At 40.3% G+C, this 16044-nt stretch overlaps 1 protein-coding gene across 3 annotated transcripts in view; it reads right to left on the bottom strand.

The window, feature by feature from the left end:
• Window positions 1-1915: 1915 nt before the first annotated feature.
• The window catches only part of Alpk1 (alpha kinase 1), an 86088-nt gene continuing 71959 nt past the window's right edge, over window positions 1916-16044 (bottom strand). For 2 of the 3 annotated variants that reach the window (XM_042697606.1, XM_042697607.1), the window contains exons 14-15: window positions 15243-15429; window positions 13045-13729 (exon numbers count right to left, since the gene is read on the bottom strand). In XM_042697606.1, coding sequence (XP_042553540.1) covers window positions 13530-13729; window positions 15243-15429 — 387 coding nt within the window. In that variant the 3' untranslated portion in view covers window positions 13045-13529. Of the gene's footprint in view, window positions 1927-13044; window positions 13730-15242; window positions 15430-16044 lie in introns of those variants that run through there. The other variant, XM_042697608.1, reaches the window with a different exon arrangement.

Here is a 16044-nt window from a genome sequence, read left to right on the forward strand (position 1 = left end):
GTTAATTGGAGCTGCCTAGTCTTGCTTCAAACTCAATCCTCACATCTCCTCCTCCCAAGTGGCTTGGATTATCGGCGTAAGCCACTGGTGCCAGGTTGGGATAATATAGTGAAAACATATTTACACCTAGAATTCAACCCAACAACAACAACATAAACGCTGAAATCAATTTATCCATCTATATGTGTGTCACATTAGCATCGATTAGTTGTAGGAGGGGATTTCATCTGACATGCCCATAAATGCATACAATGTGTCTTGATCAGACTCATCTCTCCAGGACTCTCTCTCCTCCCGTCGCCCCTTCCCAAACCAACCTCCACAAGCTCCACATTCTATTTCACACATATACGTAAAATCTTTCAACCACAGTCACTCTCCTTCATACGCACACCCCAGCTAGGACCTTCCTGTTTTACATTCCTGTCATTCATGTTCTTAAACGTATACGTCAGAGATGATTTCCTGTGGCATCGATATGTGCATGTTCAGTACTTCTATCAGATTGACTCCCCTTGCTTAGTGTCACTTTCCATAACCTTCTTACCCCTATTCTTGAACAGCTTTCAGTGCATTTTATTTTGTCATCTTCACTTACTGATGTCATAGGTTTTGGTATAATTCATACTCTAACATTATCTTTTCCTCCGCTTCTTAGAATCCTCTCAAACTGTCCCCAAATTAACATATATTAGTTTATAAGATGTGATACGTAAAATGTAATATACATAATGTGATATATAAATACATATACAAATAATGTATGTATATATGCATATGTGAATAGATGTAATGATATATACATATATCTATATATCTCTATATATTATATAACATATATAGCTATAGCTATTACATGCATATATACATATATATATACATAAGGAATAAATATATGGCATATATCTATCTTCCTTTATTGGTCTGCTATCTGTCTTAATTAGGTGGGAAGGATGGGTATATGGAGTCCAATAAGGGGAGTGGTCAGCTTGGTTTGTCTCTGAAGTACATCTCTTGGAATAAGCTAGACTTGAAAGGAGCAGCCTCTTAAGGATCAGCAAGGTCCATTTGTGAGAGTATTAGAAATGCATTTGAAAAATGCCTGTGCTACCGGAGTTACATGCTAGTAAGTGTGTGACAAAGCAAGACCTTTCCTCCCAGTGCTGGAAGATTGGACCCAGGCCTCATGCATTCTGGATGAGCGCTCTATCGATGCTGAGCTCCGTCCCCCAGCACCAGAGCCAAGAATGTTAAAGGGAGATCTTAAAGGCCACTTTGTGTTGGTGTGGATAAATTCACCAAGAAGATGTCATATTCTAAATACACACACTTAACATTTCAAAGCAATACATGACAGAAATGATAGAAGTAGATACGCCCACAATTGAAGCTGGAGTTTTCTGTACTCCTAATAATTATTAGGAAAGCACACTCACCAAGAATATAGAATACTTAAAAATGACTAGTACTGGCACATTTTTATGCCAGTATTGGGGTTTGAACTCAGGGTCTGTGCACTGTCTCTTGTCATTTTCACTCAAGGCTGGCATTCTACTACTTGAACCATAAACTTATTCCATTTGTGTGTGTGTGTGTGTGTGTGTGTGTGTGTGTGTGTGTGTGTGTGTGTGTGTGTGTGATTATTTGGAGATAAGATTCTCACAGACTTTCCTGTCTATGCTGACTTTGAACCACCTTAGATCTCAGCCTTCTCAGTAGCTAGGATTACAGGTGTGAGCCACCAGTACCCAGCTTAATCAATATTTCTGTTTTTGTTTTTGTTTTTTTGGTCCGGTCGTAGGGCCTGAACTCTGGGCCTGGGCGCTGTCCCTCAGCTCTTCAGCTCAAGGCTAGCGCTCTACCTCTTGAGCCACAGCGCCACTTCCGGCTTTTTCTTATGTGGTGCTGAGGAATCGAACCCAGGGCCTCAGGCATGCAAGGCACCTTCCCAGCCCTTAATTAATATTTCTGAACATTCACAGAATCTTCCAGTAAACACAGCAGAATGCACTTTCAATTCAAAGTTTCACAGTCTGTTTATAAAATAGACCATCTTTTGGTTTCTAAAACAAGTCAATACATTTTTTAAAACTTGAAATGATTCAAAGCATATTTTCTTACCACTACAAAATTATGTTAGAAATCAAACACAGAGAGATATTTGCAGCAGGAAGCCAATGGCTCACACCTGTCATCCTAGCTACACAGGAGGCTGAGATCTGAGGTTCACGGTTTGAAGCCAGCCTGGGCAGGAAACTGTGTGAGACTCATCTCTGATAAACTACTCAAAAAAGCTAGAAGTAGCACTGTGGCTCAAGTGGTAGAGTGCTAGCCTTGAGCAAAAGAAGCTCAGGGACAGCACCTAGGCCTAGAGTTCAAGCTCCCAGGACTGGCCAAAAAAAAAAAAAGCTACTTGGAAAAATTATGGAATATTTGGAAATTAAAAAACCAGTAGGCATCACGTAGAAGCAATACAACTTCTGTTTTTCTATGGCCGGTGGAGTTTCTCAGCTTTTCCCTGTTGTTAACCACAGACACCTCTGTTTTAGCATACCACTTCTGTCTGTTCCTAATTTCTTCCATCAGCTTGCAGTAAAGGCCAGTGGTCATGAGCTTGAGAATTAGGACAAAATTTCCTTGTGGCTTGGGCTCTTAAGTTATTTCCAACTGGCCTTTAAGAATCCGGTGAATTTTAACTGATTTCTGATTACTGGCTTATGCACTGGTCATATCTTTCTTTTGTGCACTGCCAATGATGAAAGACTTTGTGTGCCGTCTTTTATCTTTAGGAGGCTTGTAATTATTTGAAATTTAGTTTATATCAATGAGTTTTTGGCTTTTGTTTTTGTTTTCTTTTTTTTGCTCAAAGCTAGTGTTCTACTACTTGAGCTGCAGCTTTACTTCTGGCTTTTTGGTGGTTAATTGGAGATAAGCGCACCTTGAACTTTAGGTTGGCTTCAGACTTCAGTCCTCAGCTCTCAGCCTCCTGAGTAGCTAGAATTACAGGCGTGAATCACAGCACCTAGCTAAGCAGAGATTCCTATGGCTAGAAGCGGGCTAGAGGAGAGAGGAATGAGGAGGATGTAGTGTGCTAGTTTTGGCTTACAGGGTGAGCTTCTCAGTCCGGGAAATGGTCCTACAATGAAATTTCTGCAACTATAAGGAACAGAATTCTTCCAATAACAAGAGTGAGACTGGAAGAGGACCCTAAGCTCCAGATGAGAAGAACCTGGCCACCTGACAAGTAGATTTTAACCATTTCCCCCAATTTAATTTATCTACCACAAAGAACTTGCTTTTAATTAAATAAGCAGTAAAATAAAACCCAAAGATGTATAGGCAGGGACAGATTTCCCACTTTTACTTTGTTTAATCCAGACCAAAAAGAAAAGCAAAAAAAAAAAAGAGTAAATAACAAACAAACAAACAAGAAAAGCCCTGTCCTTCCCCACCCCCACCCCAGCTAATCCATTTTCCACACTCATTATCATTCAGATGAGTCTTTAGTAAGACAAAGATGTCGGCATAGCGTTTTCAGTGTCTGAGCCTGCCTTTCTTATTTGGATTGTTCAAATAAAGAAGGCCCTCTGGATCTAATTAAGAGATTTTTCACCTGCCATCATTCATTTATTCAGTTCACCAACATTTATGGCACACGTGTGATGGTCAAGGCACAATGTTAAATACTGTATTAACACTGAGAGTTATGCCACAATGGGCCAATCATAAAACCAAAGTCTTAATTAATCTTGTGATTTTTAATGATTTAATTCTTTCCTTCAACAAGGCCTTATTAATAAGGCAAGGCCAGGCTAGGCACTGAGGCTGCCAAGATGAACTCATGCTTTCATGTCCTCATAATCTAATGGGGGTGTGTTGGGGAGGGGAGAGGTAGAGTCATAAACAAGTAATTACTGTGCAGTTGAGGGGCTCCATAAAGATGTGTGTGTGTGTGTGTGTGTGTAGGGGATACGTTGAGTCACAGAAAGTCTTCTCAAGAAGTTAACACTTGAGCTACTCTTGAAGGACAAGTGAGTTCCCAGGGAAGGAAGGATAGGACAGGCCAGGTGCAAGGGAGAGCCTGGGGAAACACAAGGCAGAGCGTGTCCTACCTGGGGAATTGGTAGGATGTGGGATGACCTGGGGATGGCATTAAGGAAATGGAGCAAGAGAATCATGTTTGATAAAGAATCATGATGATTCAGTAGATCCCCCATGAACTTGCTGGTAAAGAACATATCCATATATATATATATATATATATATATATATATATATATGTATGTATGAATATATATATGTCTATATATATACACCCACACATGCATACACACACACATGTACTGGGGTTCAAACTCAGAACCTTGAGCTTGCTCAGTTTGCTTGCCTGGCTCTACCTCTTGAGCCATTCCTCCTAAGCCTTGCTTTTGGCTGGTGAATGGGAGATAAGCATCTCTAGGATGTTTCTGCCCAGGCTGGCTTCAAGCTATGATCCTCCAAATCTCAGCCTCTAAGTAGCTTGGATTATACGAATGAGGTCATTGGTACTCAGCTTAGATTATTTTGACTTTAAAAAAAAAAAGAACCATTTAAATCATGTTTCCAGGTGACACAATGATGATGAATGAACATCATAAACGAACTAAACAAATGGAATCTGTCATCATTGTTTCAATTATTAGTACTTACATTTCTTACTCCCCATCCAATACCAGTGGCTTCTCTGTAGGATCAAGAATGTTTCTGGTCTGAGTGGAGATTCTAGTTTATATGTAAGTAGGCAGAACCAACTTTCCTTCCTTTCTTCCTTCCTTCCTTCCTTCCTTCCTTCCTTCCTTCCTTCCTTCCTTCCTTCCTTCCTTCCTTCCTTCCCCTTCCCTTCCCTTCCTTCCTTCCTTCCTTCCTTCCTTCCTTCCTTCCTTTCTTTCTTTCTTTCTTTCTTTCTTTCTTTCTTTCTTTCTTTCTTTCTTTCTTTCTTTTTGTCCTTTTTCCTCTTTCCTTTTATTCTCTTTTCCTTTCCTTTCCTTTTTTTTTTTTTTTTTTTGAGATGGGGTCTTGCTTTTTCACCCAGGCTGGTCTCAGACTCTCAGACTCAAGTGATCCCCCTGAATGGCTGGGACTACAGGCGTACAGCACCACATCAGTTAAGTACCACAAAGCCAGAAAAGCAATCTTTACAGGGCTGGGAAAGTAACTTAGTGAGCCAACATTGGGGAAAAATCTGGGTTAATATTTACAGCCAAACCCCACTCTTGAGCTCGAGGTGGTAGAGTATCTGCTTATGAAATCCTGAGTTCATATTCTCAGACTTGCCAAAACCAAAACAACAGTAAAAAGCTGGATTCTACTTAATTAAATACCAAAATATGCTGGCCATGGGTTAAGTCCTTCACAGACACCTTTAACTTCACAATTCCCTAAGGTGGGCCTTTGTATATATAATATACCCTTCAGTATTTGGGGATCACTGGCTCCAAGAAGTCAGCTGACTAACTTGGTGCCACTATAATACCACTGCAATTAACCACAAAAAATCAGAAGGGGAGCTGTGGTTCAAGTGGTAGAGTATTAGCCTGGAGCACAAAAGCTCAGGGACAGTGCCTAGACACTGAGTTCAAGCCCCAGAATCAGCACACACACACACACAGAAACCAGCTGGTCCTATAATTTAACCTTTATGACAAGCACAAAGCAAATTCAGCATGGTGAACTTCTTAACTAATTGTAGAGTAGAAGAAAACTAGATGAGACCATTTTCCCCAATGTAGCCCCCACCTGGAAGATGTAATATGTGGCCTAGAAAATACAACACAGAAATTTGGAACTTGTTCCCTAAAGGGAGTGCTCTTAAACTTGAAGACAGACAACATTATCCTCCCTTCTCGGTGGGGGTCCAGCTTAGCCGTTGCAGCTCTGTATGGATTAATGTTGACGTCACTGAGCACATTATAATCCTGGGGGTGGGGGCTGGACAATTATCCCAGGGGCCAAGTCTAGAAACCATCTTTTGGGTATGTCATTTCATTTGTTTCTTCTGTCTCACATGCTGAGAGTAATGACAAAGGTCATTTCTAGTTAATGCTGTGGACAGTGCACTCGAAGTGACCTTTGCAACCAAGAGGCAACCATTCACAGTCTGCATTTTAAAAAAGATTTTTGAAAACCAAAGCAAAGCAAAACAAAAACTGAAAGTTCACTCTTTGAGTTTAGGTGCCTGTGTCTTCTCAGTCTTAGCTCTTTAAATAAGAAACGTCGTTTTGTTAGGGTCTGAAAGAGAAAATGACTGTAGGCAAAAAGAGAAGCCATGTTCAGCAGAGTGAAATATTTAATCTTTCCAAATTAAAATACAATACAATAAATCAGCAAGCATGTAGCAGGGTCTCTTGGCAATTGAATGACTTGGTTCTATAAAATGCTTCCTGAAAAGAAGATCTTCTTGACAACTAGAATGATGTATAAAAGATTTCCTTTTCTCAAGTACAATTTTTAGTCTGTAGCATTTGCAGTGCACACAGATTGGGAGATGTTCTGAGCATGGTATGTCTGGTACATCTTAAAAAATGATGAAGGAAAGGGAGGTGAAGGGTAAACAAAGGAGGAGGCTGCAATGCTTTGTAAGAAATGTATGCATTATCCTGCCCATGTAATTGTAACCCCTCTGTACAGTATGCTCTCAAATAAAATAAAATTAAATTAAAAAAAATGATGAAGGAACTAGAACAGTCAATATAGATCAAATTACTAGTGTGCTTGATCTTGAGCTGTAGTTGAATTTACTTTTTAAATTATTAGTGGTAAAATCTCTTGATGTTTAAGGCAATTTAGAACTGTCTGCCTCTCAATCCTGAGCTCTTATGACACTACTAAACAACAACAATGAATTATTATTGATCTAAATTGATGGGGTATTTCATAAGTCATCCGTTTGGTTATTTGCATTTTCCCCTTTTATCTGACAACCAAAAGCAATGCAGAACTCTAGACATGCTCAGTATGTGAGCAGCTATAACGATGCTTAGGAAAATCATTTGTGTGCACTTGAGGTTGGCCCTCGACTACTTGAGCCATGACTTCACTTTTGGCTTTTTGATGATTAATTGGAGATAAGAGTCTTAAGGTCTTTCCTGCCTGGGCTGGCTTCGAAGTGGGACTCTCAGATCTCAGCCTCCTGGGTAGCTAAACAATTGGTAACTGGCAGGAAATCCTTTTAGTTGGCTGAAGGCATGTCTGTACGCCAGCTAGGGAGGGAGGAAAGAGGGCGAGGGGGGCTGAACTGAAATCCATGTTCACAGCAGGTTGTTGGGGGGCTGTGTTGAACTGTGGATCTCATTCTAATACCCAGCTCAATCTCAGATCTTTGGTGTTCCTCTGCAAGTCCTGGGCAGTTTTCAATTGCCTTTATCAGAATAATGTATAGCTTTAAGTCTTTTGCACGTGGCACATAGGCGTCAGAGGTTATACTCATGGATGGATCATGCTAACTTGTCTGTGGTGGGATAAAGAGCAGGGGCCAACTCAGATGAATGGCTGTGAGTGTGTGTGTGTGTGTGTGTGTAGGGGGGATGGAGACTGGCATGGCCTGACTCTTCTGCACAAATATGCCCTGGAGGCTGGAGAAAGATACAGCTGACCAGAGGCTCCCGGCGCTCTCTTCTATCTTCTCTGATGCAGGTGGCTCAGTAAGTGCCACAGAGCCCAAGGGAATACAGCCACAATCCAGGTGTTCAGCCCAGAGACAATATTCTCTATTGAAATTATGTTGGGAACATGGCCCTTCAAAGCCAGTCTCTGTGGGTCCTTCTGTTATGTGGGAAAGAGCATGCCAAATGTGTAACAAAAGTATTTAGACACTGCCTTTCCTTCTTGATGATTTGTATAAGAGAAGGCAGTTAAATTTCTTGTGCCCGGCAGCAGAGAAAATTTACCTATTATACTGCTGTTCCTTATGCTGACTATTCATTTGCACGTACAGAGCTAGTTAAGAAGAATACATTTGAAAGTTTCTTTGATTTGAAATTTATGTAACTAAAAAAAAATTAGGCCTGTACTTTTTTTTTTTCCAGTACTGGGACTTGAACTCGGGGCCTAAGCCCTGTCCCTAGGCTTCTTTTGCTCAAGGCTAGCACTCTACCACGTGAGCCATAGTGCCACTTCTGGCCTTTTCTATTTATGTGGTACTAGGAATTGCTAAGCAAGCACTCTACTACTATGCCACATTCCCAACCCTAGGCCTGTGCTTTTAAACAAGGGCTTGGCACAGCATTATACAGGCAAAATGTAAATAATGAATGTCTGACAGTTTTTCCCAATAACACATATGGAATCTAAAAGAACACATAGAATTCTTATTCATTTGATGTCACTTCTTGATAAAATTTAAAGGCAAAATGTAAGCTTTTATATCTTTTTCGGTTTTAAAAAAGTATCTTTCCAGAGAGAAAAAGATTCTCTGTGCATTTTAATTAATGCACTTAAAAAAATCTAAAATGAAGTACTTTGATACATCTTTTTGTTTTCTTCCTTCCTCTCTCTCTTTTATATTTTATATTTTTATTTTTGTTGGTTGAGGGGCTTAGACTCAGGGCCTGGGCACTGTCCCTGAGCCTCTGTGCTCACAACTAGTGCTTTACCACTTGAGCCACAGTGTCACTTCTAATTTTTGTGTGTTTAATTGGAGATAAGAGTCTAACAGAGACTTTTCTGCCCCAGCTGGCTTCGAACTGCAATCCTCAGATCTCAGCCTCCTGAGTAGCTAGGATTACAGAGGTGTGCTACTGGCTTATATTGGCTTTAAAAATTAATTTCAAAAGGAAGAAAACATCTGGGCACTGGTGGCTCATGCCTGTAATCCTAGCTACTCAGGAGAGCTGAGATTGCTGTTCAAAGCCAGCCTGAGTGGGGAAAGTCTGTGAGATTCTTATCTCTAGTTATTCAGCAAAAAGTCAGAAGTGGAGCTGTGGTTCAAGTGGTAGAGCGCTAACCTTAAGCAAAAAAGCTAAGGGAGAGCACCCAGGCTTGTATTCAAGCCCTAGGAACTGCTTCCCACGCCCCCCCCCCCTCACCTCCCCCGCCACCCATCCCTGAGCCAAAACAACCCAGTGACAAATTCATTTATATAAAAATATTTTCTGTAACAGGAGAAATACTTGCTGTAGCTTCGTGAATGAAGTCTGTGGCCTAGCCTTTCATTTTAAGCTAGCTTCTCTAAGAGATTTATTTCAAATGTTATTACTACGTAACTTACAGAATGAAACAACATGGCTAATAACTGGATATTTTAGCTGCAGGATCTAAAGTTTACTCTGCCGAATCTTCCAGCCCTGGGGGCACTAGCTGGCTGCTCATTTATTTCACCATATTTAAATCAATCGTGGGAAACAATAAATCGTGTGTCCATCTCAAGTTGGCATCTCAAACAGCAGAGACTTACACAAAGATTTCACAGCACTCAATTCTTCTTTGTTCTTATCTCATGCAGAGAATACAACTAGTGCTTAGTTGTAAAATGACATTTTTTTTTCCTGCTTTCTCATTAAATCCTCTGTCTTAGCATCGAGTCCTTAAGCCCAATGTTTTCAGCTTCTGGAAAATTCCTACTTAACTTGCTTGAAGGGAATTCTTTTGTCTGGGCATCGGAACAAGATAACCGACTTAATCTTTCTCGTAACACGTGAGTCGCCATGTATCATTTTAATCTGCAAACCACAAGGGTTGAGCACTGGCACATGCTGATTTTACTTTTCTATGAGAAAGTGACTCCCTGGCTCAATGATGGATTGCTTGTTCTCTTGAAACAACAGTCAAGATGGTGAATGCCCCGGGGTGGTAGACAGAGTGTGCAATGAGAACTAGGCGAAGCTGATGGCCCGGTTCAAGTTCACCTGACAAAGCTTGGAGCAGTCTGCAAGCAGCATTTGAGACAGGATTATTCACACTTGCGTTATATATCTGAATGCATTTTCTCCTCGTGCAGCTGCAGACTCGCTCACACCGAAGCTTTAGGCACCATAATAAAGAGATTTATTTTTTTTTTTCTCCCTCTCACTCTCTTTTGCTTCTTACATTTTACACCTAGTTTCTAAGGGACTCTGTTCAGGCACAGGACATCTGTATATCCCAAATTGTAGCACACATATCACCTTCAAAACAATGTGGTACTCAAAGAAAATAACAGCCTGATGTTTTTTTTTTTTTTATCTCTGAAGGGATAAAGATTAAATCTCGTGCAGAGGAACAAAATTCCTGAAACCCAGCTCTTAAAAGATTGTCATTTCACAGGGTCCTGCACGCCAGTAAGAAAAGAACAAGATTAAAAAAAAAAAACACTTCAAATTAGAAAAATTAGGATCATTGAATTTTCGGAAGAATTCTTTGAAAATTTTCCCATATCCATTTGGCGATGGAGGGATGAAGTTAAAGTTGGAATACAGAACAAGTTCATAAGAGAGAGAAAAATCGTAGTTTTTCTTTCCTTCTATCTGTAGATCTGTAGATCTCCACCACCTGGTTGTGGAATGATTTTCTGAATCTCAGAGAGCTCAGACGTTCTTTTTTTTTTTTTTTTACTGCCTCTCACCTTCTGCAGTAAGTTAGGAAGTGAATTAGCATTAATAGAGCATCTAAAATGCATAATATCATGCACAGCATGATTGTTGACATCTTCCTCATTAATCATTTATTCACTATTTATTTACTTACTTATTTACAGAAGTACTGGGGTTTGTACCACTGAACTATAACTCTCAGCCCTAATTCTGCACTGATTGTTTTAGTGTAGCTTGATGCCACTCACACCTCCAGACCTGGAAGTCCTGTGCTGTCCTCTCCTCTCCCCTCTCCCCTCCCCTCCCCTCCCATCCCATCCTTTTCTTTTTCCTCTTCCTTTCCCTTCCTTCCTTTCCCCCTTCCCTTATTTTTCTTTTGCCTTATTCCTTATTTCTTTCCCTTTCTCTTCCCTTCCCTTTTCTTTTTTTTGTGCTGATACCAGGGCTTGAACTCAAGGCCTCAAGCTCTTGCTCAGCTGGCCCTTTACCACTTGAGCCACACCTCCAGTTTTGGCTTTTTGATGGTTAATTAGAAGATAAGAGTCTCTCAAATTTGTCTATCTATAATGACTCTGAACCAGGATCTTCAGCTCTTAGCTTCCTGTATTACTAGGATTATAGGTACGAGCCAGAATGCTCATAGCAGAATGTCTAGAATGGCTTAAAACATTGATGCTCCTGACCCTAGCCTCCCCTGTGGCTGGGGTGACAAGCGCCGGACCATACTCAGCTACTGGTTGAGAGAGGATCTTATATGTATGCCTGAGTTGTCCTTAAACCAAGATCCCCTACTCTTTCTAGGTAGCTGGGACTACAGGCTGAGTCACTGGTGCCCAGCACATCCATCTATTTAAACAAAAATGGACTAAGCATCAACCATTAAGCAGTCATACTAGGATATGAAAAGACACAGGCCCCAGAGCAGGATCCTGAGGCAGAAAACAATCTTGAACAAACAAGTGATCCCCACTTGCTGGCATTCAGGCCCCTTTAGTCTCCCCCAAGGTTGATTGGTGTGAACAACAATGTGAAGTGATAGCATACTACTTCAGTGACGAGGCTACGAAAGACTTAGGACTTTTCATTCTGGCAAAAGTCAGCTGTCTATGTACATATGACCATATAAGATGATGTTAAGTGAAATGAACCCCAAGACAGGGACACAAGTGGTTTTTTATTTCATGCTATTGTTTTTTTAATATACCTATAATGTACTATGTGGTATTTTTGTTTCTTTTGTATGTTCTTCTCCCATGGTATAACCCCTGTTTTCACTGTATTTGATGTCGGTGCCCTGCATCTTGAATATACATTTTTCCTAATTTGGGGAGGGGAAGGGAAAAAACAAAATGCTTAAATAGGGATACAGGTTGACCCATTGTAACAATGAGATGTACAAGACACTATGCTGAAAACCAACTTTACAACTTGGGAGGGGGGGCTGTGGGAGGGAGGAGTTGGGGAGGTGGAGAGGGAAGGGATGGTAGAGGAAAACAAAGGAGGAGGTAACAATGCTTGATAGGAAATATACTCACTACCTTACTCATGTAACTGTAACCCCTCTGTACACTATTTTTACAATTTTAAAAAAACATGTATTTTTTAAAAAGTCAACTGTCATGTCCTATGGACAGGCCATGTGATGAGACACGGAGGCTTCTCACCCCCAGTCAGCAAGAAGGAGGTAGGAGAGAGAGAGAGAAAGAGAGAGAGAGAGATTGAGAATGAGAGAGAGAGAGTGAGCACAAGCAAGAGCAGTCCTGGCTGAGCCTTGAGATGACCAAAGCTCCTAATATCATTTTATCAAAGATTCGGTATCAGAGCCATACAGCTAGGTCAACTCTCAATTTCTTTCTTTTTTCCCTTTCCCTCCCTCCCTTCTTTCCTTCCTTCTTTCCTTCCTTCCTTCCTTCTTTCCCTCCCCCTCTCTTTTCTCTGTGCCAGTACTGGGGCTTGAACTCAGGGGGCCTGGGATCTGTCCCTTAACTTTTTCACTCAAGGCTAGTGTTCTATCACTTGAGCCACAGCTTCACTTCCTGCTTTTTGCTCATTAATTGGACATGAGCGTCTCATGGACTTTCCTATCCTGGAATGGCTTCAAGCTCCTGAGTGGTCAAGATTACAGGCCTGAGCTCCTGGCACATAGCTTTGCCCTTCTTTTCCCTTTCTGCTCTGCTCTGCTCAAGATTCTAAACTTGAGAAATAATTTTTCACACAGTAGTAAATAAATAAGACAAAAGGTAATTGCAATAAATTACTGTTGATAATATGATGCCCATTAAAAATGCCTGAAGTGGAGCTATGGTTCAAACAGTAGAGCTCTAGACTTGAATGAAAAAGATAAGGGACAGCACTCAGGCACCTGTGAGTTCAAGACTCAGTACTGGCACACACACACACACACACACACACACACACACACACATCCTAAACCCAGATATAAAGCACCAATGGTATGATAGTATAAAATTTGACAGATTATGACCAAAGCTCTCAAACCTCAATGGCATGAACAATAAAAAGTTTATTTCTCAGCAGAGCTTTGTATTTGTCATGGTCAGATGAGGCTCCTCTCTGTTCTTCTCCAAGTTGTCTTCACTATAAATGGAGGTTTACCATGGCTGCCTCCTGACACACTCTCCTTAACCATGGCAGCAGGAAAGAGACACTGTGTCATGTTCTGGAAGTTCAATGAGGCCTGACATTGACACTCATCAGTTGCTCTCAGAAACCACTGGCCACGGAAATGGAACTGTGGCTCAAGTGGTAAAGTGCCAGCCTTGAACAAAAATGTAAATGAAAGCTCAAGACTCTAAGGGTAAGCCACAGTTCTCACCATCCACCACCCTCAGCCAAATCATGGGCCAGAATGAGCCCATGGCCTGTCCCTGCCTCAAAAGACCAGGCGATGCCATGTCCCATGTCCCTGGAAGGAGAGAGAGCCTGATGCTGGTGAGCACCAGACTATCACATGACCCATGCAGTCTATGGCTTGCCGTGTTTTTCTATTGCAGGCCTCGTCAGAGAAAGGCGATGGCATATTTCATTACATTTTTCATGCTGGTTCTTAAAGAAGTAAAAAATTCCTTTCTTTCCAAAATTGGTCGTGACGTCTTTCTGATCAACAGAGTGAATCTGGGGATCTGTGAGGTAAATGAGGCCTTTGCCATTACCAGTCACCCAGCCTGAAAGAGAAAAGAATATATTCGTCTATAAATGGTAGCCACACATTTTAGAGGCAAAGAAAGAAAAATGCACACACATGCTTAAAGAGATTCTTTAAAATTTGGGTTTATACCGTGGTTTAAGTTTAGTACATTACTCTTAGAAGTTTTGGGTTGCCTTTAAAATTTTTAAGCTTAAGAAGGAGAATTGATTTTGCCACATTATATTTGTCATTTATGATCATCTCAAGGAATTAGTAGCAATAGAATGCACTTAGAATAATGATTAATATCACAATATTGAGCCGGGCACTGGTGGCTCACGCCTATACTTATAACTACTCAGGAAACTGAGATCTGAGGATTGGGATTCAAAGCCATCCCAGGTGGGAAAGTCTTTGAGACTCTTATCTCTGATTAACTACCAGAAAACCTGAAGTGCAGCTGTGGCTCAAAGTGGTAGAGTGCTAGCCTTGAGCAAAAGAGCTTAAAGACAGTGCCCAGACCATGAGTTCAAGCCCCATGACTGACCAAAAAAAAATCACAATAGAATACTTATATCACAGTTTGGAAGCTTCTTTAGTGCTTTATCTGTCCTTAATTTATATATTCATCCATTCATTAGCGGGTATTCACGAAGTGTAGACACTGTCCCAACACAGTGCTGCTGGTGATGGATATGCAGTAGTAACAAGCTAGTCAAACATCTTTGTACTCACTGAAATAAAGTTCTTGTAAAGTGGAGCAGATCAATAAACTATAATCAACTAAAACATAATGTGACAGATTATAAATGCTATAGATGGAAGCAAAGTGGTCATTATTAGAAATAATTATAATAAATCTCATTTGTCATTTACATAAAGGGAAGAATGTTGGTTAGTAGGAATTCTTACGAGCTAGAGGCCAGTGGCTCACCCCCATAATCCTAGCTACTTAGAAGGCTGAGATCTAAGGATTGTGGATTGAAGCCAACCCTGGGATACAAATCAAGAGACTCTTGTCTCCAATGAACCAACAAAAAGATAGAAGCAAAGGTATGGTTCAAGAGGTAGAGCACCAGCCCTGAGTAAAAAAGCTAAGTAATAGTGAGAGGCTCAAAACAATTCTAAATAGAATTGTAAAAACTCAAATATTAATGTAGATATTTTTTAAAAGTCAGACTTAAGTATACATAGTTTTCTATTTCATAATGATCTCAATTATGATACTCTGTATCATACTTGAAATAAGAATAAAGGGCTACAGATTAGAAAAAATGGATTTAAAAATACAATAATAGGAAATAATAGGACTCCCTTTCTCCCCCCCTCCTCCACTCCCCACTAAATTATGCGATACTTTATAAACTTGTAAAAGTTAGACTTTTTTAAAAAATTAAGGGAATCATTTGCTACCTGCAAGAAAATCAATTGATTCTAACAGAATCCTACACACCAAATATTCTATTAAATAATGATTAATGAAGCTAATTATATATAAGGACTACTCAAAATAAATTGATATTCAAAATAAAATTCACAGTTTTACATACCCTGTAAATCAACCACAACATCTCTGTGATTAGAAAACTCATAAGAAAAATGGCCATAAGCCAAGCCATAATCTGTGGCTTTGTATTCTCTTTTTACCACTTTTGTGTTATTTGATAACTTTACAAAGTCTCCCAGTATATAAGGTTCCACGGTGATACATCCCTTTATTGTTTTGTCTTCTAAAAGCTGAAAAACAAAAATGAGATGTAGTATAGCATCATGGTTAAACTCCTGGCCTTTGGAGTTGAGTAGATCTCCATTTGAACCTATGCTCTGCCACTTAGTTGCTTTGTTATCTTAGACTTCAATTTCCTTATCTATGTAGTCAGTAAAATACTAATAATAGCTACCCTTTAGGTCTTTGAAAGGATAATATGTGAAAATGCATGTAGAGTTAGAACTGAATAATGATAAATTAGATAGGTGTTTGTAGCTTAGCACTTGGTTGCAAAGAACGGGGCAAACAGATGTAAAATGAGATTTATGTGGCACATCTCTTCCTGAAAGTTCAGTGATAATACAACAAAGTGAATAATGAAGAATAATAACTTGACCATGTGGGGCTGGGAAGGTGGCTCAGTGGTAGAGCGCTTACCTTGCATGCATGAGGCCCTGGGTTCGATTCCTCAGCACCACATAAGCAAAAAGAAAAAAGTCGAAAGTGGTGCTGTGGCTCAAGAGGTAAAGCGCTAGGACAGTGCCCAGGCCCAGAGTTCAGGCCCCACAACTGGACCCAAAAAACAAACAAACAAACAAAAACAAATAACTTGACCATGTGAGATAAGATACCAGGATCAACTG

Source organism: Dipodomys spectabilis, unplaced genomic scaffold, assembly GCF_019054845.1.
Source record: "Dipodomys spectabilis isolate Male_0828 unplaced genomic scaffold, ASM1905484v1 ptg000225l, whole genome shotgun sequence".
NCBI classification, from domain to species: domain Eukaryota; kingdom Metazoa; phylum Chordata; class Mammalia; order Rodentia; family Heteromyidae; genus Dipodomys; species Dipodomys spectabilis.